This window comes from Salvelinus alpinus, chromosome 9 (assembly GCF_045679555.1).
Source record: "Salvelinus alpinus chromosome 9, SLU_Salpinus.1, whole genome shotgun sequence".
NCBI classification, from domain to species: domain Eukaryota; kingdom Metazoa; phylum Chordata; class Actinopteri; order Salmoniformes; family Salmonidae; genus Salvelinus; species Salvelinus alpinus.
Genome location: NC_092094.1, coordinates 11,229,543 through 11,256,431, shown reverse-complemented (window position 1 = coordinate 11,256,431; position 26,889 = coordinate 11,229,543). Strand labels below are relative to the sequence as shown.

The following is a 26,889-nucleotide window of genomic DNA, read 5'->3' as shown; positions in this document are numbered from 1 at the left end:
CAGCCTATAGGGAGGAGGTCAGAGAACTGTCAGTGTGGTGCCAGGACAACAACCTTTCACTTAATGTGAGCAAGACAAAGGAGCTGATCGTGGACTACAGGAAAAGGCGGGCCGAACAGGCCCCCATTAACATCGACACGGCTGTAGTGGAGCGGGCCTAGAGTTTCAAGTTCCATGTTGTCCATATTACCAACGAACTATCATGGTCCAAACATACCAAGACAGTCGTGAAGAGGGCACGACAAAACCTTTTCCACCTCACGAGACTGAAAAGATTTCGCATGGGCCCCCAGAATCTCAAAAGGTTGCATCAGCTGCACCATCGAGAGCATCCTGACCGGTTGCATCACCACCTGGTATGGAAACTGCTCGGCATCTGACCGTAAGGCGCTACAGAGAGTACTTGTACTGGGGCCGAGCTTCCTGCCATCCAGGACCTATATAATAGGCGGTGTCAGAGGAAAGCCCATAACATTTTCAGAGACTCCAGTCACCCAAGTTATGGACTGTTTTCTCTGCTACCGCACAGCAAGCGGTACCGGAGCGCCAAGTCTAGGACCAAAAGGCTCCTCAACAGCTTCTACCCCCAAGCCATTAGACTGCTGAACAACTCATAAAAATCGCCACCGAACAATTTACACTGACAATATACATTCTTCTTGAACTGCACTGTTGGTTAAGGGCTTGTAAGTAAGCATTTCACGGTAAAGTCTACACTTTACCGTGAAATGTCTACACGTTGTATTCGGCGCATGTGGCAAATAAAGTTTGATTTGAGACTCGGAATTGAGCTCAGGTACATCCTGTTTCCATTGATCATCCTTGTTTCTACAACTTGATTGGAGTCCACCTGTGGTAAATTCAATTGATTGGACATTATTTGGAAAGGCACACACCTGTCTATATAAGGTTGCCACAGTTGGCAATGCATGTCAGAGCAAAAACCAAGCCATGAGATTGAAGGACTTGTCCGTAGAGCTCCGAGACAGGATTGTGTCGAGGTACAGATCTGGGGAAGGGTACCAAAATATTTCTGCAGCATTGAAGGTCCCCAAAAACACAGGCCTCCATCATTCTTAAATAGAAGAAGTTTGGAACCACGAAGACTCTTCCTAGAGCTGGCTGCCCGGCCAAACTGAGCAATCGGGGGAGAAGGGCCTTGGTTAGGGAGGTGACCAAGAACCTGATGGTCACGCTGACAGAGCTCCAGAGTTCCTCTGTGGAGATGGAAGAACATTCCAGAAGGACAACAATCTCTGCAGCACTCCACCAATCAGGCCTTTATGGTAGAGTGGCCAGACGGAAGCCACTCCTCAGTAAAAGGCACATGACAGCCATCTTGGAGTTTGCCCAAAAGGCATCTAACGGAAACAAGATTCTCTGGTCAGATGAAACTCTTAGGCCTGAATGTCAAGCGTCACGTCTGGAGGAAACCTGGCACCATCCCTAGGGTAAAGCATGGTGGTGGCAGCAACATGCTGTGGGGATGTTTTTCAGTGGCAGGGACTGGGAGACTAGTCAGGATTGAGGAAAATATTAACGGATTAAATTACAGAGAGATCCTTGATGAAAACCAGCTCCAGATCACTCAGGACCTCAGACTGGGGCAAAGATTCACATTCCAACAGGACAACGACCCTAGCACACAGCCAAGACAATACAGGAGTGGCTTCGGGACAAGTCTCTGAATGTCCTTGAGTAGCCCAGCCAGAGCCCGCACTTGAACCCCATCGAACATCTCTTAAGAGACCTGAAAATAGCTGTGTATCGACGCTCCCCATCCAACCTGACAGAGCTTGAGAGGATCTGCAGAGAAGAATGGGAGAAACTCCCCAAATATAGGTGTACCAAGCTTGTAGCGTCATACTCAAGAAGAATCGAGACTGTAATCGCTGCCAAAGGTGCTTCAACAAAGTACTAAAGTACTAGAGTAAAGGGTCTGAATACTTACGTAAATGTGGTATTTCAGTTTTTTATTTTGAATAAATTAGCAATTGCTAAATTGCTTTTAATTATGGGGTATTGTGTGTAGATTGTGAGGATTTAAAAAAAAACATTTTATTAATATTAGAATAGAATCATTTACAAATGCACTGTACACAGAAACCCATAGTATCACCTCAGAGAAGTATCAGAGAAATCAGCATAACATTGTGTGTTAAAATGCTGCCAGCACGTGGACGTCTTGTTGGATTACTCCGGTGCTACAGTACAGCACCTAAAGACTAACGCACAGAACTTTGTTTTGCATTCTGTGTAAATGCTGACCTAGGACTTATGAAATGGTGCCTGTGAGGAACTGATGTGTGGTTTCAGTCTCTGCACGGTTTGCTTCTTTAGGAGATCCACCATGTGTCTATCTATGTACCCAGCTCTTAGCCAGAGCTGGCACCAGAGCCGGCTCTGTTCGACGCTCCGGTTTATTTGACCAGTCGTTGGTGTTCATGGGGTTTATTTGATGTATTTTGTTGGATAGACAGACAGTAGGAGAGAGAGAAAAGCTTGGAGAGGAGACACTGGTAGGGTTTCTAAAAGTGGCGGCACAAACTGCAAGATCAGACCTACACATTTAGGGTATTTATTTGACCAGAAAACAATATGGATGGTGGTATTTATTTAGCTCACATGTGGTGGCATCTCTCCAGTCTTCCTGGGAGAACCAGTCCCGGCATTGGACGGTGTATTTAGAGATGGGGCTGTGGTTGTCTGCTCCCCTGCTCCAGATCAGACGGACACTCTTGTTCCTGATCTCCTCCACACGTACCCCACCTGGAGGCCCAGGGGGACCTGGAGAGGGGAAGAGGGGGAACGGAGGGGGGGAGGGGGAACGGAGGGGGGAATAGGGGGAACGGGGGGGGGGGGGGGGGAGGGGAGAGGAGAGGGTTGAGAGGTTTGATGGGTGATAATTGTTACAAAAATACACAGCAAATAGGCATACACACGTCGCATAATCCAAAACAAAACCAACAAGATTAACCAACGTTTCAATATCCTGCTCGTGGAAGAAGACTTGGCAAGATGTCTTGCCTGTTAAGACTACAATAATGGAATCTGTTTGATGCATAAAAACAGCACATCAATACCAGGCATGTAAAACAGCACATCAAAAACAGCACATCAATACCAGGCATGTAAAACAGCACGTCAAAAACAGCACATCAAAACTAGGCTGTAAAACAGCACGTCAAAACCAGGCATTTCCACTGAAGTTACACTTTTACCAGATCATTCAGTCTTAGATTGGTGGATTAACACATTACTTAGGGCAATTGACATATCAACCAAGCCTAAAAGCCAGGGGGAGAGACATTTTTAATCTACTGTTTTTCTTGGTAGTTTTGCCCTTCCTGGAGGAGAGAGAGAGGACTAGAAAGACTGTCTAATAGAAAACCCAGACTGCTGGGGTGAGTCACTCCCTCTCTGCCTCTCTCTCAACCCACAGCCTTAGCCTCAGACGGCCCCAGAAATCCAGCAGGATTTGCTCTTTCATGTTTGCCACAGAATCAGCCCAGAGAACTAAGGTGATTAGACTGTCAGGGAGAGCGAGAGGGGTGTGTGTGTGTGTGTGTGTGTGTGTGTGTGTGTGTGTGTGTGTGTGTGTGTGTGTGTGTGTGTGTGTGTGTGTGTGTGTGTGTGTGTGTGTGTGTGTGTGTGTGTGTGTGTGTGCGTGCGTGCGTGCGTGCGTGCGTGCGTGCGTGCGTGCGTGCGTGCGTGCGTGCGTGCGTGCGTGCGTGCGTGCGTGCGTGCGTGCGTGCGTGCGTGCGTGCGTGCGTGCGTGCGTGCGTGCGTGCGTGCGTGCGTGCGTGCGTGCGTGCGTGCGTGCGTGCGTGCGTGTGTGTGTGTGTGTGAAGAAGAAGAAGAAGAAGAAGAAGAAGCCCGGAGTCGTTTTACTGGAACATATTGGTGACATCTTTTACACAAATGACTCAATTTTCAGGCTTGTTGTATTGTTGTGTGGAAGCGGACTGGTGAATAGAGCAAGCTCTGAATCCATGTCTCGGTGCAGGCCAGGGTCTGTGCAATGGGACAAGCTCCAGAGACAGACTAGTTTAGTATGAATGGCATATGGGAGAAAAGTATAATTTAACAGTCAAATACAAAATTCTAAGCCACTGCGTTTTTCTGTTTTTCCCCCATTGAAAGACAACAATACGTTGCTGTAATACGCAGTCATATGCAGATACAGCTCGTATTATTATCATAGAGCTATAATAAGATAATAATAATGAGATGGTGATAGTAAAATACAGGTGCTGTGTGCTGTTTCTCTGGTGTAATCTAAATCTACTTCCTGCTTGTCAGAATTGATAAATGGTCATCTTTCATCTCCTTCCTGTCTGTGTGTTGACACTCCATTTAAGCATGCCTGCAAGCCAGGGTCTCTGCCTTGTTTTGATTCGACTGTACTCTGGGATCGTCGTCGTAGCCTGAGCCCGTTTACCTGCCCATCTGTCAGCCCCTGCTTCAAAAGAACCACCACCAGGGCACGATGAGGATCACCGCACACAGACTCTATGTTCCAAATGGCACACTATTCCCTTTATAGTGCACTACTTTTAACCAGGACTCTGGTCAAAAGTAGTGCACTATATAGGGAATAGGGTGCCATTTGGGACACTGCCAGATCACTGCTTTCTCTGCTAGAGCTCTTAGCCTCATTCTAAAGAGACTTTTTCCACTGAGAGAAATGTTATATTTAGGGGCCTATAGGAGTAGTGTAGGGGCTGTAAGACAAGGCTTCACTCAGCAGGTATAGTGGAGGTGAAAACATGAATCATCATGGCGGCATTACGGAGTACAGTATGACAGACATCACCTTGGAAACGTACTGTAGGAGTTTAGTTCACACATGTTAGCTTCAAGGGAAATAGAATGCCAAGCAGAAATGACTAAGGAGAGACAGTTCTCTGGCTACCAAAGAACACAAACACCGGAGAATTCATTCTCAAGCTCTTTGAGGAGACGCCATAAAAAACCTGACCTTTCCGGGAGACCTTTTTCAGATATCTACAGCAGTGTGTTTAAGAATGCCATGGTGTGAGACTGTAACATGTGCCTCCTCCCCAGTGGTTGACCAGGCTCCAGGACAGAAGACATTTACTCCTACAGTGGTATTTCCACCACTGTGACGGAGCCACGGAGCTGACAGATCAGCCAGTAAAGCAGCCACGGTCTGGTTACTCTGGGTAGACTTATAACCCCTTACACACACACACGCACACGCATGTACACACACACACTTCATAAAATTATTCGTGCCCAATAAAGTAGTAAAAAGAAAAATGTTGCAGGCTATTTTATGACACCCCCTCTGTGCTAAGAGTTTAGTTTAAAGGTGCTGCTGTGTCCTTCAGAGGGCAGCTCATCTTACCTTAAATATGGGAAGCAGAAATGAGATGTCTGTTTAATAAACCAATAGACGGAGCATAAATGAGATGTCTGTTTAATAAACCAATAGACGGAGCATAAATGAGACAAAACACAGGGTGGACTGAGAGAGTGAGAAAATGTGCATCAATCATCTCTTACTCTCTGTCTAGCCCTCACCCACCTCCCACCCAACTCTAGTTCTCTGTGTGTGTGTGTGTGTGTGTGTGTGTGTGTGTGTGTGTGTGTGTGTGTGTGTGTGTGTGTGTGTGTGTGTGTGTGTGTGTGTGTGTGTGTGTGTGTGTGTGTGTGTGTGTGTGTGTGTGTGCGTGTGCGTGTGCGTGTGCATGCGTGCGTGTGCGTGTGTGTGTGACATACCTCTGACGACCAGGTCAGCGGATGCGGAGACGTTGTCCACAGGGGTCTGGGCGGTGCAGGTGTAACGTCCAGAGTGATTCAGCTGGGTGTTCTTGATGATCAGCTCTCCACTGGAACCTCCATTCTGAACAGGACAGTACAATCTTCAATTAGTACAACAATTTCAGTTAGTGCCAAGCCAAGGTTGGTATTTCATTTTACTTCCTGAATTGACTGAATTTAAATGAATTGTTGCAGACACCTACTCTTCCACAACACTCTTTATGTCAAATCAAATCACATTTTATAGGTCACATACACATGGTTAGCAGATGTTGTTGCAAGTGTAGCACGGTGTCACACGGTCTATTGGTACAATCTATAGGTTTTTGATAATAGTAACACGAAGGTCATTGGAAACAGTAGCATGAACTGCAGCTATGACAGCTGTGCCCCCTGCACTGTTAATTAGCCCGCTAGCATGGGAGCTACTGTAACAGTATAACTTTAAACCGTCCCCAGGGACCCTCTGCACACATCAACAACTGACACCCACGAAGCATCGTTACCCATCGCTCCACAAAAGCCGCGGCCCTTGCAGAGCAAGGGGCAACACTACATCTAGGTTTCAGAGCAAGTGACGTAACTGATTGAAACGCTACTAGCGCGTACCCGCTAACTAGCTAGCCATTTCACATCCGTTACACTACTGTAACAAGACTGCAACTTCCTGAGTCCTGAGGGCTAGCATGGGAGCTACTGTACCAAGACTGCAACTTCCTGAGTCCTGAGGGCTAGCATGGGAGCTACTGTACCAAGACTGCAACTTCCTGAGTCCTGAGGGCTAGCATGGGAGCTACTGTACCAAGACTGAAACTTCCTGAGTCCTGAGGGCTAGCATGGGAGCTACTGTAACAAGACTGCAACTTCCTGAGTCCTGAGGGCTAGCATGGGAGCTACTGTAACAAGACTGCAACTTCCTGAGTCCTGAGGGCTAGCATGGGAGCTACTGTACCAAGAATGCAACTTCCTGAGTCCTGAGGGCTAGCATGGGAGCTACTGTACCAAGACTGCAACTTCCTGAGTCCTGGGGGCTAGCATGGGAGCTACTGTACCAAGACTGCAACTTCCTGAGTCCTGGGGGCTAGCATGGGAGCTACTGTACCAAGAATGCAACTTCCTGAGTCCTGAGGGCTAGCATGGGAGCTACTGTACCAAGAATGCAACTTCCTGAGTCCTGAGGGCTAGCATGGGAGCTACTGTACCAAGAATGCAACTTCCTGAGTCCTGGGGGCTAGCATGGGAGCTACTGTACCAAGACTGCAACTTCCTGAGTCCTGGGGGCTAGCATGGGAGCTACTGTACCAAGACTGCAACTTCCTGAGTCCTGGGGGCTAGCATGGGAGCTACTGTACCAAGACTGCAACTTCCTGAGTCCTGAGGGCTAGCATGGGAGCTACTGTAACAAGACTGCAACTTCCTGAGTCCTGGGGGATATAGTCTTGTTTGCCAGACTCATGGTACTACATATAGGAGGAATACAGCGATCTGAACATCCAGATCAGGAGAACTACAGGGAGCTTTACCGTTGGGGCCGTCAACCCTCCTGCCCTACTTTTGAAGAATATAACATAGAGGATCTGTAGTATTATCAATGGGAAGACTTCAAAGACAGAATATTTGACCACAGTGGCCTGCAGAATATCTGCAGTAGCCTTTTACTGTTTGTTAGGGCTAGGGAATTGCCATGGTCCTCACGATACAATATTATCACTGTCACTTAGGTGCCAATATGTATTGCGATTCTCGCGATGAAATATGTATTTCAATTCAATACTACAATTTTATTCAGATTTGATGTTCCAAACATATTGCTCACTATACTCTATGTCTGCTGCAGAGAGACAAGAGAGAGCATGAGAAAACGAGTTTTGATCAGTCATGTAAATAAAAGTGCTGAAAACATGTTGGCTCACTATTTAAAAAGAAGATGGAGACAAGCTATAGATTAAAAAATACCGGAGTTTTGGAGCATGTATAGCCGACCAGCGCTAGCTAACTCTACCTCTAATAGAAAAATACAAAATAATAGATATATTTACTTAATTTAACCTTTGTTTAAATTTGGAATCCGCATTAGGGGAAATAGCACCCTGTTCACCTTAGCGCCTTTGTTTTGTTGACTAAACGGTGGAGCGCAGCGTGGTAAAAATAGTTGCAGTACATATTCCACTGTTCTATTGCTCGTGAAATGATGTCTAAGGGAGAAAACTGTGTTGGTTGTTTGCGGTAACTTCTTTGTTGTTGTAATATTCCAAACAGACGTGGCAGTTTCACCACTACGGATTCCAGCTTTAAGTCAGTAAGGAACAACTTCTTATTTACAATGACAGCCATATTTTCACATGTATGAAATGCTCCCATTGAGAATATAATAGAAGCATTATATTAACTCACTTACTCTAATGAGTTCTACTATTCTGATGACACATAAATAACATCAACTGGAGAACGTGGCAATTTTATGAGAGGGAGAAGTAAGCCTTGTACACAGCTATGCAAGGTCATCAATCAGAACCATTATAGAGAGTTGTGCATAACTCCAGTCTGTGGAATGACAGATGATGAATGCTAGCTGCTGCTTAGTGCTGAGACTGTTCTGGCAGAGAGTGGGTCACGTCATTCATGATGTATGAGAAGGGAAACTGCAGTTAAACTGATATAGTATACAGGGCACCAGCAGCCAGCAGTCCATGGGTCTTTTAGTAACTGACGCTAAATGGGTATCAGGGATCAGCTGGTATTATAAGTAGTACAGCACTACACCAAAGTAATATTTCAGCCATACCCGGGATTTGAACAGTCAACACTAAGATTTCTAGCCTGCTTTTTTAACCTCTTGAAGCTAGAGGGCAGTATTTTTACGTTTGGAAAAATAACGTTCCCAATGTAAGCTGCCTATTTCTCAGGCCCAGATGCTAGAATATGCATATAATTGACAGATTAGGATAGAAAACACTCTAAAGTTTCCTAAACTGTCAAAATATTGTCTGTGAGTGTAACAGAACTGATTTTGCAGGCGAAAACCTGAGGAAATCCAACCCTGAAGTCTTGTATTTAATAGGTTACCGTCCGGTTGAAATATTATCGATTATTTATGTTAAAAACAACCTGAGGATTGATTATAAAAAACGTTGACATGTTTTCTCTTACCGGGTTGCGTTCATAGTGGGATCCGTCCCGGTCGAAGTCGATGGAGCGGCCGTCCATGGCCCAGACGAACGTGATGTCCAGCGTTGAGTCATGTGATGCGGCACACTGCATGCTGGCGCTCTCGCCCGCCGTCACGTCCGCGTTGGACGGAGCCAAGGTGATCTTAGTGGCCTCTGGTGAGAAAAAGGGGTGGTCAGCCTTAATAGCAATGTGTGTGTTCTTGCCGATAAGAAGAACAATGTGCAAAAAAATCTGCATTTAATGTACCGTGATCAAGAATTCTCCACTAATACCAGCCTGGTCTTTCAGGCCTAAAACGTAGGGAAATATTTGTTGTTTGTATAGCGTGAGAACAGTGGAGGCTGTTGAGGGGAGAACGGCTCATAATAATGGCCGGAACGGAGTAAATGGAATGGCACCTGGAGACCATGTGTTTGGTGTATTTAATACCATTCCACTAATTCCACTCCAGTCATTAAGGTGCCACCAACATCCTATGAGTGAGAGAGTCTGTGTAAGAATGTACTGATGTGAACCAGAGGTGGAGCAGTGGCAGTGATCATATCTGACCAGTAGAGGGGGGTGAAGGGTAGGGTATTGATCACAACAGGGATCTGTCTACAGTGCATTTAGTTCAAAATTGTACATCCTATAAAAAAAACCTTGTCAGATCTCATCTGAGGTGTTGGCTATGAGGGGTGAGTAATAGAGTGATAGCATGTATCACTACTGGCTCCCTGAGACCCCGCCCCCTGAGACCCCACCTCCTGAGACCCTGCCCCCTGAGACCCCACCCCCTGATACCCCGCCCCCTGAATCCCCACCCCCTGAGACCACGCCCCCTGAAGCCCAGCCCCCTGAGACCCCAACCTCCTGAGACAAAGCCCCCTGAGACCCCGCCCCCTGAGACCCCGCCCCCTGAGACCACACCCCCTGAGACTCCATAACTCAGTCTCATAAGACTGATGAAGGTCAGATAGGCGTTATGTGTGCGAGCGATGGTAGTGATGATGTTGAAGTGGTGCTAGCCTCAAGGCGACTCAGTAACAATGTTTCCCAGTTTGAATCCCAGAGATGAACCAGCAGCCAGAGGGTTACTGGCTTCAATATGCCATGTGCTACCTATTGCCATTGTGCCCTTGAGCAAGGCTCTTAACCCTCATCACTGGTCCCTTGAGGTCCATAACTCAGTCAGAAAAGGCTGACGGGCTGGAGGTCAGATGGGTGTTTCTAGGTGTGAATAATGAGTTTATGAGTTTATGAGTCTGGTTCAGAGAAGGGCAGTGTGTGTGTGTGTGTGTAGTGTCTGTGTATGTGTTGTGTCTGTCTGTGTGTGTCTGTGTATGTGTTGTGTCTGTCTGTCTGTGTGTGTCTGTGTATGTGTTGTGTCTGTCTGTCTGTCTGTCTGTCTGTCTGTCTGTCTGTCTGTCTGTCTGTCTGTCTGTCTGTCTGTCTGTCTGTCTGTCTGTCTGTCTGTCTGTCTGTCTGTCTGTGTGTGTGCATGCAGCTTGCCTGTGATAGAGAGGAAGCCTGTGCTGTTGGCCTTGCCCCGGTCGTTCTCAGCGAAGCAGGTGTAGAGCCCCTCGTCTGCCCTGGTCACATTCAGGATCTCCAGACTACCATCCTCCAAGATTAACATCCTGATGAAGGTAACAAAACATATGATCTCTAGACTACCATCCTCCCAGATTAACATCCTGATGAAGGTAACAAAACATATGATCTCCAGACTACCATCCTCCCAGATTAACAACCTGATGAAGGTAACAAAACATATGATCTCCAGACTACCATCCTCCCAGATTAACATCCTGATGAAGGTAACAAAACATATGATCTCTAGACTACCATCCTCCCAGATTAACAACCTGATGAAGGTAACAAAACATATGATCTCCAGACTACCATCCTCCCAGATTAACATCCTGATGAACGTAACAAAACATATGATCTCTAGACTACCATCCTCCCAGATTAACATCCTGATGAAGGTAACACAACATATGATCTCTAGACTACCATCCTCCCAGATTAACATCCTGATGAAGGTAACACAACATATGATCTCTAGACTACCATCCTCCCAGATTAACATCCTGATGAAGGTAACAAAACATATGATCTCTAGACTACCATCCTCCCAGATTAACATCCTGATGAAGGTAACACAACATATGATCTCTAGACTACCATCCTCCCAGATTAACATCCTGATGAAGGTAACACAACATATGATCTCTAGACTACCATCCTCCCAGATTAACATCCTGATGAAGGTAACAAAACATAACGTCAGTGTCCTAAATACACAAAGAAGAGCAAATCCTGTTAGACATGATTGAATGGCAACACACTTATTAACAACAGCCTGAATGGACAGCTCCTGTATGTGGACATTTCTCACAGCATTTATTTATTCCTCTTCTCTATTCTCATTTCTCAGAAAGTTATTTTAGCTATGGTGGGAGATGGCTGAGAGTGATGTGGGTAGTTGGAGAAGGGGAGATGGCTGAAAGTGATGTGGGTAGTTGGAGAAGGGGAGATGGCTGAGAGTGATTTGGGTAGTTGGAGAAGGGGAGATGGCTGAGAGTGATTTGGGAAGTTGGATAAGGGGAGATGGCTGAGAGTGATGTGGGTAGTTGGAAAAGGGAGGATGGCTGAGAGTGTTGTGGGTAGTTGGAGATGGCTGAGAGTGATTTGGGTAGTTGGAGAAGGGGAGATGGCTGAGAGTGATGTGGGTAGTTGGAGAAGGGGAGATGGCTGAGAGTGATGTGGGTAGTTGGAGAAGGGGATATGGCTGAGAGTGTTTTGGGTAGTTGGAAAATGGAGGATGGCTGAGAGTGTTGTGGGTAGTTGGAGAGGGGGAGATGGCTGAGAGTGATTTGGGTAGTTGGAGAAGGGGAGATGGCTGAGAGTAATTTGGGTAGTTGGAGAAGGGGAGATGGCTGAGAGTGATGTGGGTAGTTGGAGAAGGGGAGATGGCTGAGAGTGTGGGGGTAGTTGGAGAGGGGGAGATGGCTGAGAGTGATGTGGGTAGTTGGAGAGGGGGAGATGGCTGAGAGTTTTTGGGTAGTTGGAGAAGGGGAGATGGCTGAGAGTGATTTGGATAGTTGGAGAAGGGGAGATGGCTGAGAGTAATTTGGGTAGTTGGAGAAGGGGAGATGGCTGAGAGTGATGTGGGTAGTTGGAGAAGGGGAGATGGCTGAGAGTGTGGGGGTAGTTGGAGAGGGGGAGATGGCTGAGAGTGATTTGGGTAGTTGTAGAGGGGGAGATGGCTGAGAGTTTTTGGGTAGTTGGAGAAGGGGAGATGGCTGAGAGTGATGTGGGTAGTTGGAGAGGGAGAGATGGCTGAGAGTGATGTGGGTAGTTGGAGAGGGGAGATGGCTGAGAGTGATGTGGGTAGTTGGAGAGGGAGAGATGGCTGAGAGTGATGTGGGTAGTTGGAGAGGGAGAGATGGCTGAGAGTGATGTGGGTAGTTGGAGAAGGGGAGATGGCTGAGAGTGATATGGGTAGATGGAGAAGGGGAGATGGCTAAGAGTGATTTGGGTAGTTGGAGAAGGGGAGATGGCTGAGAGTGATTTGGGTAGATGGAGAAGGGCAGATGGCTGAGAGTGATTTGGGTAGTTGGAGAGGGGGAGATGGCTGAGAGTGATTTGGGTAGTTTGGTTAGTTGGAGAAGGGGAGATGGCTGAGAGTGATGTGGGTAGTTGGAGAAGGGGAGATGGCTGAGAGTGATGTGGGTATTTGGAGAAGGGGAGATGGCTGAGAGTGATGTGGGTAGTTGGAGAGGGAGAGATGGCTGAGAGTGATGTGGGTATTTGGAGAAGGGGAGATGGCTGAGAGTGATGTGGGTATTTGGAGAAGGGAAGATGGCTGAGAGTGATGTGGGTAGTTGGAGAAGGGGAGATGGCTGAGAGTGTTTTGGGTAGTTGGAGAAGGGGAGATGGCTGAGAGTGATGTGGGTAGTTGGAGAAGGGGAGATGGCTGAGAGTGATGTGGGTAGTTGGAGAGGGAGAGATGGCTGAGAGGGATTTGGGTAAATGGAGAAGGGGAGATGACTGAGAGTGATTTGGGTAGTTAGAGAGGAGAGATGGCTGAGAGTATTTGGGTAGTTGGAGAAGGGGAGATGGCTGAGAGTGATTTGGGTAGTTTGGTTAGTTGGAGAAGGGGAGATGGCTGAGAGTGATTTGGGTAGTTGGAGAAAGGGAGATGGCTGAGAGTTATTTGGGTAGTTAGAGAAGGGGAGATGGCTGAGAGTGATTTGGGTAGTTGGAGAAGGGGAGATGGCTGAGAGGGATGTGGGCAGTTGGAGAATGGAAGATGGCTGAGAGTGGAGTGGGTAGTTGGAGAGGGGGAGATGGCTGAGAGTGATGTGGGTAGTTGGAGAAGAGGAGATGGCTGAGAGTGATTTGGGTAGTTGGAGAAGGGGAGATGGCTGAGAGGGATGTGGGCAGTTGGAGAATGGAAGATGGCTGAGAGTGGAGTGGGTAGTTGGAGAGGGGGAGATGGCTGAGAGTGATGTGGGTAGTTGGAGAAGAGGAGATGGCTGAGAGTGATGTGGGTAGTTGGAGAAGGGGAGATGGCTGAGAGTGATGTGGGTAGTTGGAGAAGAGGAGATGGCTGAGTGTGGTGTGGGTAGTTGGAGAAGGGGAGATGGCTGAGAGGGATGTGGGCAGTTGGAGAATGGAAGATGGCTGAGAGTGGAGTGGGTAGTTGGAGAGGGGGAGATGGCTGAGAGTGATGTGGGTAGTTGGAGAAGAGGAGATGGCTGAGAGTGATTTGGGTAGTTGGAGAAGGGGAGATGGCTGAGAGGGATGTGGGCAGTTGGAGAATGGAAGATGGCTGAGAGTGGAGTGGGTAGTTGGAGAGGGGGAGATGGCTGAGAGTGATGTGGGTAGTTGGAGAAGAGGAGATGGCTGAGAGTGATGTGGGTAGTTGGAGAAGGGGAGATGGCTGAGAGTGATGTGGGTAGTTGGAGAAGAGGAGATGGCTGAGTGTGGTGTGGGTAGTTGGAGAAGGGGAGATGGCTGAGAGTGTGGGGGTAGTTGGAGAGGGGGAGATGGCTGAGAGTGATTTGGGTAGTTGGAGAGGGGGAGATGGCTGAGAGTTTTTGGGTAGTTGGAGAAGGGGAGATGGCTGAGAGTGATGTGGGTAGTTGGAGAGGGAGAGATGGCTGAGAGTAATGTGGGTAGTTGGAGAAGGGGAGATGGCTGAGTGGTGGTTCTTAGTGAAGGCAGATTATCCTTGTTTAATGGTTGAGGAGCGGAGGGGCTTACACAGCCATACTCTCTCTGTCCTGTCTGATGAGCTTCAGACCAGGCTTAATGTCAGCTACTGACGGGGAGAAGTGTGAAGCAGAGCACAGCCCTCACTGACAAAAACATTCATCCCCATTACCAAGCTAAAGGGATAGAGGACAGTAGAGCCAGGAAATGTAGAGAAGTCAAACACACACACACACACACACACACACATACACACACACAGACACACACAGACACACACACACACAGACGCAAGTAATGGATTCTCAGAGACATTATACGCTACACTATAATGACCTAAATGTGTCTCATAAACGAATAGAAACCTTCCTACTAGAGTCTATTCAAGACAAATTGTCAACACATTATCTAAAAACAAATACAAAACCTTTCCCCCAAACAATATTTAGAGGAGTTATGAGCACAGAGAGGAGTTGTCAATATTTAGAGGAGTTATGAGCACAGAGAGGAGTTGTCAATATTTAGAGGAGTTATGAGCACAGAGTGGAGTTGTCAATATTTAGAGGAGTTATGAGCACAGAGAGGAGTTGTCAATATTTAGAGGAGTTATGAGCACAGAGAGGAGTTGTCAATATTTAGAGGAGTTATGAGCACAGAGAGGAGTTGTCAATATTTAGAGGAGTTATGAGCACAGAGTGGAGTTGTCAATATTTAGAGGAGTTATGAGCACAGAGAGGAGTTGTCAATATTTAGAGGAGTTATGAGCACAGAGAGGAGTTGTCAATATTTAGAGGAGTTATGAGCACAGAGAGGAGTTGTCAATATTTAGAGGAGTTATGAGCACAGAGAGGAGTTGTCAATGGACTATTGTCCATGAATAGTGAACGGCCTCAGTAAATAAACACAGACCCATCCCAACCCGGTGCTGACCTGCTGGAGTTGAAGAGTAGTTCAGAACCCTTGCTCCAGGACAAGGAGGCTTTGGGAGCAGCTTTGGGTCTACACTCTAGGACCACACGGCCGTTCTTAGCCCCCAGGATCCTCCTCTTTACTGGGTTATGCTCAAACGTAGGGGCGCACGCTGGGGAGAGTCAGAAAGAGAATTGTAATATTGAAAAAGCATGCGCGACTGAGAAAAACACATCTAAGGCCATGTGGCAAACAATAATGCAGGCACAATTTAAAAATATATATTATATATATAAAATAATATAATTTATTCATCTGTTTATTCACGTCTTGAAAAAGATATCAGACAGAAGCATGTTGGTACACCACATGACCAGAAGTATGTGGACACCTGCTCGTCCAACATCTCATTCCTAAATCATGGGCATTAATATAAAGTTGATCCACCTTTTGCTGCTATAACAGCCTCCACTCTTCTGGGAAGGCTTTCCACCACATGCTGGAACATTACTGCGGGGACTTGCTTCCATTCAGCCACAAGAGCATTAGTGAGGTCGAGCACTGATGTTGGGCGATTAGGCCTGGCTCGCAGTCGGCGTTCCAATTCATCCCAAACGTTTTCGATGGGGTTGAGGTCAGGGCTTTGTGCAGGCCAGTCAAGTTCTTCCACACCGATCTCAACAAACCATTTCTGGATGGACCTTGCTTTGTGCATGGGCACATTGTCATGCTGAAACAGGAAAGGTCCTTCACCAAACTGTTGCCACAGAGTTGGAAGCACAGAATTGTCTAGAATGTCAGTGTATGCTGTAATGTTAATATTTCCCTTCACTGGAACTAAGGGGCCAAGCCTGAACCATGATAAACAGCCCCAGACCATACTCCATCCTCCACCAAACTTTACAGTTGGCACTATGCATTGGGGCAGGTTCTCCTGGCATCCACCAAACCCAGATTCATCACTCCAGAGAACTAGTTTCCACTGCTCCAGAGTCCAATGGCGGCGAGCTTTACACCCCTCCAGCCGACGCTTGGCATTGCGTGTGGTGATCTTAGGCTTGTATGCGGCTGCTCGGACATGGAAACCCATTTCATGAAGCTCCCAATGAACAGTTCTTGTGCTGATGTTGCTTCCAGCTTCCACTTCATAATAACAGCACTTACAGTTGACCAGCTCTAGCAGGGCAGAAACTTGACGAACTGACTTGTTGGAAAGGTGGCATCCTATGACGGTGCCACATTGAAAGTCACTGAGCTCTTTAGTAAGGCCATTCTATTGCCAATGTCTGTCTATGGAGATTGCATGGCTGTGTGCTCGATTTTATACATCTGTCAGCAACAGGTGTGGCAGAAATAGCCAAATCCACTAATTTGAAGGGGGGTCCACATAGTTGTGTATACATAGTGTACGGTATGTGTGTGAATGTGTGTTTACTTCGGTTCATGCTTCATTACCATAATTAGAAACAGTTTGGGATCAAGTCACCGCTGAAAAGGGCGAGCTGTCAGTTCACTGGAATATGTTGTTTGTTTGATTGTTCTTCAACATGTATAACACCAAGTTAATTAGTCAGCTAGTGTAGGCACCTTTCATCTTTGGCCAATCACAATCCGTCTGAGGCTTTAACACATGCAACGCTGCATTGGACGCAGCCATAATCAGACAGACTATCTGACTCACCAATCACACGCAGCTCTGCGTCAGCATAGACGACTCCATGCCGATTCTCCGCTCTACACTGGTACATCCCAGAGTCCTCAAACGTCAGCCCTCTGAACTTCAGATCATGCTTATCGTACTGTGGAAACGGAATAAATAAATATGAAACAATTATAATACGCATTTCAAAATTACAATAACATATTTTTTTCATTGGTATTACTACATTTTATAATAGGGCATGTTGATGTCTCAATGACAATAAGTGTAATGTTGACAATGTTGAAATTGAAACATCAAAATGCTTTTGAAATGTAGGAATACTAAATGCATGCAAAATGTAATTAACTAGCATCCCTCAGCATTGGGTTTATCTGACTTGATGAAAACATCATTAATACATAATGAAGTATCAAGTTACATTGACATCAAAGTCCTCCCTCCCACTCTGTGCTGCCTGCCTGCCTGCCTGCCTGCCTGCCTGCCTGCCTGCCTGCCTTCTCTCCTGAGTCTCTTTCAGGAGGAGGATTGGTGTGACAGTTACTATGGCAGTGAGTTATGCAACCTCTGGGCTGGCACACAGAAAATACAAGAGGTACATTTCCTCTCCTCTCCTCTCCTCTCCTCTCCTCTCCTCTCCTCTCCTCTCCTCTCCTCTCCTCTCCTCTCCTCTCCTCTCCTCTCCTCTCCTCTCCTCTCCTCTCCTCTCCTCTCCTTTCCTCTCTGGCATTCTCTGAGAAACAACAAGAGCTCCCTTCTCCTGAGTCTTAACACTGTGCCCTGTGTTCAGACAATTCAGACTCTGAGGAGTACCCCTGCCAGCAGCCTGCCAGCAGCCTAACACTGTGCCCTGTGTTCAGACAATTCAGACTCTGAGGAGTACCCCTGCCAGCAGCCTGCCAGCAGCCTAACACTGTGCCCTGTGTTCAGACAATTCAGACTCTGAGGAGTACCCCTGCCAGCAGCCTGCCAGCAGCCTAACACTGTGCCCTGTGTTCAGACAATTCAGAGTCTGAGGAGTACCCCTGCCAGCAGCCTGTCACAACTGTGCTACCCTGATGCTGGCTGCTGACCTTGGTAGAGAGGGTAGTGCTTTTCTATCTAAGGGACCTGGCTTTTCACACTACTGAGCCGAACCGAGCCGAGACAAACCAAGCTTGCCTGGTTATGCATCTATCATAGTTGCTGGAACACTATTGCCTGCTAACCCAAACCACACTTCATATAGTATTTTGTCAACATATAGTATTTTGTCTTCATATAGTATTTTGTCTTCATATAGTATTTGGTCTTCATATAGTATTTTGTCAACATATAGTATTTTGTCAACATATAGTATTTTGTCAACATACAGTATTTTGTCTTCATATAGTATTTTGTCAACATATAGTATTTTGTCAACATATAGTATTTTGTCAACATATAGTATTTTGTCTTCATATAGTATTTGGTCTTCATATAGTATTTTGACAACATATAGTATTTTGTCAACATACAGTATTTTGTCAACATATAGTATTTTGTCTTCATATAGTATTTGGTCTTCATATAGTATTTTGTCAACATATAGTATTTTGTCAACATACAGTATTTTGTCTTCATATAGTATTTTGTCAACATATAGTATTTTGTCAACATATAGTATTTTGTCAACATATAGTATTTTGTCAACATATAGTATTTTGTCAACATATAGTATTTTACTTTCATATAGTATTTTCCAGTACGGTTCCAAAAGCTATGGTGGGTAGCCACATAAAACCACATAAAACCAGGCCAGCTCTACTCGGCTCTGTTCAGCTCAGTCCAGCTCTACTCGGCTCTGTTCAGCTCAGTCCAACTATGCTTGTCTCTGTTCAGCTCAGACCAACTCTGCTCTGGTCGGCTCTGTTCAGCTCAGCCCAGCAGTGTTAAAAGGGTATGTGAAAGGACTTACCGAGTAGCCGTTCTTGAGCCAGTGGACGTGGGGCTTGGGTTTGCCGCTGGCCTCACAGGACATGGAGTAGTCACTGCTGATGTCCCGCTCTGTACTGCTGATGGACTCTGTCCACTCTGGGAAGGCTGGAATGGAGATGAGGAAAGGAGACTGTACAGTACGTGTACGACGCCTGAGTCCTAACTTGAAATCACGCGTACGAGGCCTGAGTCCTAACTTGAAATCACGTGTACGAGGCCTGAGTCCTAACTTGAGATCACGTGTACGAGGCCTGAGTCCTAACTTGAGATCACGTGTACGAGGCCTGAATCCTAACTTGAGATCACGTGTACGAGGCCTGAGTCCTAACTTGAGATCACGTGTACGAGGCCTGAGTCCTAACTTGAGATCACGTGTACGAGGCCTGAATCCTAACTTGAGATCACGTGTACGAGGCCTGAGTCCTAACTTGAGATCATGTGTACGAGGCCTGAGTCCTAACTTGAGATCACGTGTACGAGGCCTGAGTCCTAACTTGAGATCACGTGTACGAGGCCTGAGTCCTAACTTAAGATCACGTGTACGAGGCCTGAGTCCTAACTTAAGATCACGTGTACGAGGCCTGAGTCCTAACTTGTGATCACGTGTACGAGGCCTGAGTCCTAACTTGAGATCAGCGCACAACATCAATGCATGATTCATGTGAAAATCTGAGTTAAGAGTGAATGACTCAAATTAGGACCAAGCCCTGAGAGAAGAGGTGTTGAATAATAACAATTTGCAACTACAAAGCTGGAGAGTATATACTGTATTATAAACTGGGTGGTTCGTTTCATTGTGCTTAAGAACAGCCTTTAGCCGTGGTATATTGGCCATATACCATACCTCCTCGGGCCGTATTGCTTAATTATAAATTCGAGCCCTGAATGCTGATTGGCTGAAAGCCATTGTATATCAAACTGTATACCACAGGTATAACAAAACATGTATTTATACTGCTCTAATTACATTGGTAACCCGTTTATAATAGCAATATGGCACCTCGGAGGTTTGTGATATATGGCCAATATACCACGGCTAAGGGCTGTATACAGGCACTCTGCGTTGTGTTGTGCATAAGAACAGCCCTTAGCCGTGGTATTTTGTCCATATACCACAACCCCTCTGGCCTTATTGCTTAATTAGTAGACTAGAGACAGGGCCCTACCTTCTACAGAGACCCGAGCCCGGTGCCAGTCCTTCCCTTTGGAGTTGAGGGCCTCACACTCGTACGTCCCCTCGTCCTCATACTGCACGTGGTACAGTTGGAGGTGGGCTCCTGCCAAGCTGACTTCATGATTGGCCGGCAGCTCTCCGTCCATCTTCCTCCAGTGGATCTGAGGGATGGGGCTGTGGAGAGGGGAGGAGGTAAGACATACAGTATACTGTGCCTTGCAAAAGTATTCATCCCCCTTGGCGTTTTTCCTATTTTGTTGCATTACCACCTGTAATTTAAATGTATTTTTTATTTGGATTTCATGTAATGGACATACACAAAATAATCCAAATTGGTGAAGTGAAATGTAAAAAATTACTTGTTTCAATTATTATTATTTTTTAAAGTAAAACGGAAAAGTGGTGCGTGCATACAGTTGAAGTCGGAAGTTTACATACACTTAGGTTGGAGTCATTAAAACTAATTTTTTCAACAACTCTTGTTAACAAACTTTAGTTTTGGCAAGTCGGTTAGGACATCTACTTTGTGCATGACACAGGTAATTTTTCCAACAATTGTTTACAGATAGATTATTTCACTTATAATTCACTGTATCACAATTCCAGTGGGTCAGAAGTTTACATACACTAAGTTGACTGTGCCTGTAAACAGCTTGGAGAATTCCAGAAAATTATGTCATGGCTTTAGAAGCTTCTGATAGGCTAATTGACATAATTTGAGTCAATTGGAGATGTACCTGTGGATGTATTTGAAGGCCTACCTTCAAACTCAGTGCCTCTTTGCTTGACATCATGGGAAAATCAAAAGAAATCAGCCAAGACCTCATCATTTTTTTTGTAGATCTCCACAAGTCTGGTTCATCCTTGGGAGCAATTTCCAAACGCCTGAAGGTACCACATTCATCTGTACAAACAATAGTAAGCAAGTATAAACACCATGGGACCACACAGCCGTCATACCGCTCAGGAAGGAGACGTGTTCTGTCTCCTAGAGATGAACGTACTTTGGTGCGAAAAGTGCAAATCAATCCCAGAACAACAGCAAAGGACCTTGTGAAGATGCGGGAGGAAACAGGTACAAAAGTATCTATGTCCACAGTAAAACAATTCCAATATCGACATAACCTGAAAGGCCGCTCAGCAAGGAAGAAGACATTGCCTCAAAACCTTCATAAAAAAGCCAGACTACGGTTTGCAACTGCACATGAGGACAAAGATCATACTTTTTGGAGAAATGTCCTCTGGTCTGATGAAACTAAAATAGAACTGTTTGGCCATAATGACCATCGTTATGTGTGGAGGAAAAAGGGGGAGGCTTGCAAGCCGAAGAACACCATCCCAACCGTGAAGCACGGGGGTGGCAGCATCATGTTGTGGGGGTGCTTTGCTGCAGGAGGGACTGGTGCACTTCACAAAATAGATGGCATCATGAGGCATGAAAATTATGTGGATATATTGAAGCAACATCTCAAGACATCAGTCAGGAAGTTAAAGCTTGGTCACAAATGGGTCTTCTAAATGGACAATGACCCCAAGCATACTTCCAAAGTTGTGGCAAAATGGCTTAAGGACAACAAAGGCAAGATATTGGAGTGGCCATCACAAAGCCCTGACCTCAATCCTATAGGAAATTTGTGGGCCGAACTGAAAAAGCGTGCGCAAGCAAGGAGGCCTACAAACCTGACTCAGTTACACCAGCTCTGTCAGGAGGAATGGGCCAAAATTCACCCAACTTATTGTGGGAAGCTTGTGGAAGGCTACCCGAAACGTTTGACCCAAGTTAAACTATTTAAAGGCAATGCTACCAAATACTAATTGAGTGTATGTAAACTTCTGACCCACTGGGAATGTGATGAAAGAAATAAAAGCTGAAATAAATAATTTTCTCTACTATTATTCTGACATTTCACATTCTTAAAGTAAGGTGGTGATCCTAACTGACCTAAGACAGGGGATTTTTTACTAGGATTAAATGTCAGGAATTGTGAAAAACTGAGTTTAAATGTATTTGGCTAAGGTGTATGTAAACTTCCAACTTCAACTGTATGTATTCACCCTCTTTGCTATGAAGCCCCTAAATAATATCTGGTGCTACCAATTACCTTCAGAAGTCACATAATGAGTTAAATAAAGTCCACCTGTGTGCAATCTAAGTGTCACATGATCTAAGTGTCACATGGACCAGGCAAGGAGGGCATTAATCAGAGGCAACAAAGAGATCAAAGGTAACCCTGAAGAAGCTGCAAAGCTCCACAGTGGAGATTGGAGCATCTGTCCATAGGACCACTTTAAGCCGTACACTCCACAGAGCTAGGCTTTACGGAAGAGTGGCCAGAAAAAAAGCCATTGCTTAAAGAAAAAAATAAGCAAACACGTTTGGTGTTCGCCAAAAGGCATGTGGGAGACTCCCCAAACATATGGAGGAAGGTACTCTGGTCAGATGAGACTAAAATGTAGCTTTTTGGCGTAAACCCAACATCTCTCATCACCCCGAGAATACCATCCCCACAGTGAAGCATGGTGGTGGCAGCATCATGCTGTGGGATGTATTTCATCTGCAGGGACTGGGAAACTGGTTAGAACTGAAGGAATGATGGATGGAGCTAAATACAGGGAAATTCTTGAGGGAAACCTGTTTCAGTCTTCTAGAGATTTGAGACTGGGACGGAGGTGCACCTTCCAGCAGGACAATGACACTAAGCATACTGCCGAAGCAACACTCGAGTGGTTTAAGTTGAACATTTAAATGTCTTGAAATAGCCTATTCAAAGCCCAGATCTCAATTCAATTGAGAATCTGTGGTAGGACTTAACATTGCTGTACATCAGCAGAACCCATCCAACTTGAAGGAGCTGGAGCAGTGGCTAGATGTGCCAAGCTTATAGAGACATACCCAGAGACTTGCAGCTGTAATTGCTGCAAAAGGTGGCTCTACAAAGTATTGACTTTGGGGGGGGGTGAATAGTTATGCACGCTAAAGTTGTCCGATTTTTTGTCCTTTTTCTTGTTTGTTTCACAAGAAAAAAATATTTAGCATCTTCAAAGTGGTAGGCATGTTATGTTAATCAAATGATACAAACTCCCCCAAAAAAAGTGTAAGTTGTAAGGCAACAAAATTTGAAAAATGCCAAGGGGGTGAATACTTTCGCAAGCCACTGTAAACACATAGCTTTGTCATGTGAATATTTATACACAGTGCATTACAATAAACCACGTCATACTCTAGGTCTGAGCAAGGATCAAATCAAAATCAAATCAAATGTTATTTGTCACATGCGCCGAATATGCCTATTACAAGCCCTTAACCAACGATGCAGTTTAAGAAATAGAGTTAAGGAAATATTAACTAAATAAACTAAAGTACATGTAGGTAGTGGTAAAGTAACTATGCATAGATAATAAACAGCGAGTAGCAGCAAAATCAAAGGGAGGGCGGGGGGTGTCAATGTAAATAGTCCGGGTGGCCATTTTATGAATTGTTCAGCAGTCTTATGGCTTGGGGGTAGAAGCTGTTAAGGAGCCTTTTGAACCTAGACTTGGTGCTTCGGTACCGCTTGCTGTGCGGTAGCAGAGGGAACAGTCTATGACTTGGGGGACTGGAGTCTTTGACAATTTTGGGGGCTTTCCTCTCACACCGCTTCGTATATAGAGTATCAGTCAAAAGTTTGGACCCACCTACTCATTCCAGGGTTTTTCTTTATTTTTTACTATTTTCTACATGAAATAACACAAAAAAGTGTTAAACAAAGTAGCCACACTTTGCCTTGATGACAGCTTTGCACACTCTTCCCATTCTCTCAACCAGCTTCATGAGGTAGTCACCTGGAATGCATTTCAGTTAACAGTTGTGTGTTAATTTGTTGAATTTCTTTCCTTCTTAAAACTTCTTGTCAATAGGGGGGCGCCAATTCGACTTTGTAAAAATTCGTTCCCAGATTAAACTGCCTCGTACTCAATTCTTGCTCGTACAATATGCATATTATTATTACTATTGGATAGAAAACACTCTTTAGTTTCTAAAACCGTTTGAATTATATCTGTGAGTAAAACAGAACTCAAGTTGCAGCTAACTTCCTGTCCGGAAGTGAGAAATCTGAAATCGATGCTCTGTTCCAGGGTCAGTTTATTAAATTGCATGTAATCTATGAGTCGACATGCACTGCATACGATTTCCCCTAGATGTCAGTAAGCAGTGAGAATTGGAATGGTGTTGCTAGGCAGATCTGAGGCCATATAAAGGCTCATGGAACCGGGGGTGCGCTCTTTTCAACGTTCGTCATGGCGCAAGACAGACCTCAGGATGGCATTCTGAAAAGCTCTCGTTATAGGCATTAGATATATCCGGCTCTGATTTTATTCGATATAGGTGTTAAAGACATCATAATGTAGTTATTTTAAACCGAGTTATATCAGTTTATATCAGTATATTGCGATTTTCGGATATTTCTTTGTGCTGCGTTATGAAGAGTTGGGCACGTCTGGGCCACATAGCTAATGTTTGCTGCTAATTCCTAAGTTGAAGACGGCAATCTACAACCGAGCAACGATGATTCTGGACAAAGGACCACTTGCACAAGATTCTGATGGAAGCTCATCAAAAAGTAAGAACTATTTATGATGTTAATTCGTTGTTCTGTTGAAAAATGTAAAACTATTATTCCGGCATTAATTTCGGTGCGGTCTCGCTTTAGCGCACGCTGTATGTCGTAGTAACGTTAATTTTAAAAATCTAACACAGCGGTTGCATTAAGAACTAATGTATCTTTCATTTGCTGTCCAACCTGTATTTTTTAGTCAAGTTTATGATTAGTTATTGATTAGATTAGGTGCCTCTCCCAAGATTTCTCCCGACATTTTGTTGGCAGCTTGGCTACTATTCTCATTGTATAACCACGATTTGTGCCGCTAAATATGCACATTTTCGAACAAACAATATATGTATTGTGTAATATGATGTTATAGGACTGTCATCTGATGAAGTTTTGAGAAGGTTAGTGAAAGAATTAATATCTTTTGCTGGTTTATTCGCTATCGCTAACGTGCATGAATCAATGCTGCTGTGTGGTTGGCTATTGTAGTAAGCTAATATAATGCTAAATTGTGTTTTCGCTGTAAAACACTTAAAGAATCTGAAATATTGGCTGGATTCACAAGATCTTTGTCTTTCATTTGCTGTACGCTGTGTATTTTTCATAAATGTTTTATGATGAGTATTTAGGTAATTCACGTTGCTCTCTGTAGTTATTCTAGTTGCTTTGGTGAGAGTTGTGATGGTGGCTGCAATGTAAAACTATGATTTATACCTGAAATATGCACATTTTTCGAACAAAACATATGCTATACAATAAATATGTTATCAGACTGTCATCTGATGAAGTTGTTTCTTGGTTAGTGACTATTTATATCTTTATTTGGTCGAATTTGTGATAGCTACATATGCAGGAAAAAAATGGTGGAAAAAAAAAAGTTGTGTCTTTTGCTATGGTGGTTAGCTAATAGAAATACATATTGTGTCTTCCCTGTAAAACATTTAAAAAATCAGAAATGATGGCTGGATTCACAAGATGTGTATCTTTCATTTGGTGTCTTGGACTTGTGATTTCATGAACATTTTATTATATGATATCCCTGTGGCTTTAGGCTAGGCTATGCTAGTCAGCTTTTTTGATGGGGGGGATCCCGGATCCGGGTTTGTGACTCGTTAGAAGTTAATGCATTTGAACTAATCAGTTGTGTTGTGACATGGTATGGGTGGTATACAGAAGATAGCTCTATTTGGTAAAAGACCATATTATGACAAGAACAGCTCAAATAAGCAAAGAGAAGTGCAGTTGCAAAACCATCAAGCGCTATGATGAAACTGGCTCTCATGAGGACCACCACAGGAAAGGAAGACCCAGAGTTACCTCTGCTGCAGAGGATAAGTTCATTAGAGTTACCAGCCTAAGAAATTGCAGCCCAAATAAATGCTTCACATAGTTCAAGTAACAGACACATCTCAACATCAACTGTTCAGAGGAGACTGTGTGAATCAGGCCTTCATGGTTGAATTGCTGCAAAGAAACCACAACTAATGGACACCAATAAGAAGAAGAGACTTGCTTAGGCCAAGAAACACGATCAATGGACATTAGACCAGTGGAAATCTGTCCTTTGGTCTGATGAGTCAAAATCTGAGATTTTTGGTTCCAACCGCCGTGTCTTTGTGAGACGCAGAGTAGGTGAATGGATGATCTCACCATGTGTGGTTCCCACCGTGAAGCATGGAGGAGGAGATGTGATGGTGTGGGGGTGCTTTGCTGGTGACACTGTCTGTGATATATTTAGTATTCAAGGCACATTTAACCAGCATGGCTACCACTGCATTCTGCAGCAATAGCCATCCCATCTGCTTTGCGCTTAGTGGGACTATCATTTGTTTTTCCACAGGACAATGACCCAACACACCTCCAGGCTGTGTAAGGGCTATTTGACCAAGGAGGAGAGTGATGGAGTGCTGCATCAGATGACCTGGCCTCCCCAATCACCAGACGTCAACCCAATTGAGATGGTTTGGAATGAGTTGTACCGCAGAGTGAAGGAAAAGCAGCCAACAAATGCTCAGCATATGTGAGAACTCCTTCAAGACTCCTTCAAGACTGGGGCTCCTGAGTAGCGCAGCGGTCTAAGGCACTGCATCTCAGTGCTAGAGGCATCACTACAGACACCATGGTGTGAATCCAGGCAGTATCACAACTAGCCGTGATTGGGAGTCCCATAGGGCGGTGCACAATTGGCCCAGCATCATCTGGGTTTGGCCGGTGTAAGCCGTCATTGTAAATAAGAATTTGTTCTTAACTGACTTGCCTAGTTAAATAAAGGTAAAAAAAAATTTTTTAAAGACTGTTGGAAAAGCATTCCTAATGAAGCTGGTTTAGAGAATGCCAAGAGTGTACAAAGCTGTCATCAAGGCAAAGGGTAGCTACTTTGAAAAATCTAAAATATTTTTTGATTTGTTTAACACTTTTTGGGTTATTACATGATTCTA

The 26,889-nt window shown here is 45.0% G+C and overlaps 1 protein-coding gene across 3 annotated transcripts in view; it reads right to left on the bottom strand.

Moving 5' to 3' along the window:
* The window catches only part of LOC139584308 (contactin-1a-like), a 161,954-nt gene that overhangs the window by 12,793 nt on the left and 122,272 nt on the right, over positions 1-26,889 (bottom strand). For all 3 annotated transcript variants that reach the window (XM_071416001.1, XM_071416003.1, XM_071416002.1), the window contains 8 exons: positions 19,855-20,036; positions 18,669-18,793; positions 16,754-16,871; positions 15,094-15,244; positions 10,450-10,577; positions 8,938-9,110; positions 5,746-5,869; positions 2,626-2,787 (listed from right to left, as the gene is read on the bottom strand). In XM_071416001.1, the coding sequence (XP_071272102.1) occupies positions 2,626-2,787; positions 5,746-5,869; positions 8,938-9,110; positions 10,450-10,577; positions 15,094-15,244; positions 16,754-16,871; positions 18,669-18,793; positions 19,855-20,036 (1,163 nt within the window). The remainder of the gene's footprint in view (positions 1-2,625; positions 2,788-5,745; positions 5,870-8,937; positions 9,111-10,449; positions 10,578-15,093; positions 15,245-16,753; positions 16,872-18,668; positions 18,794-19,854; positions 20,037-26,889) is intronic.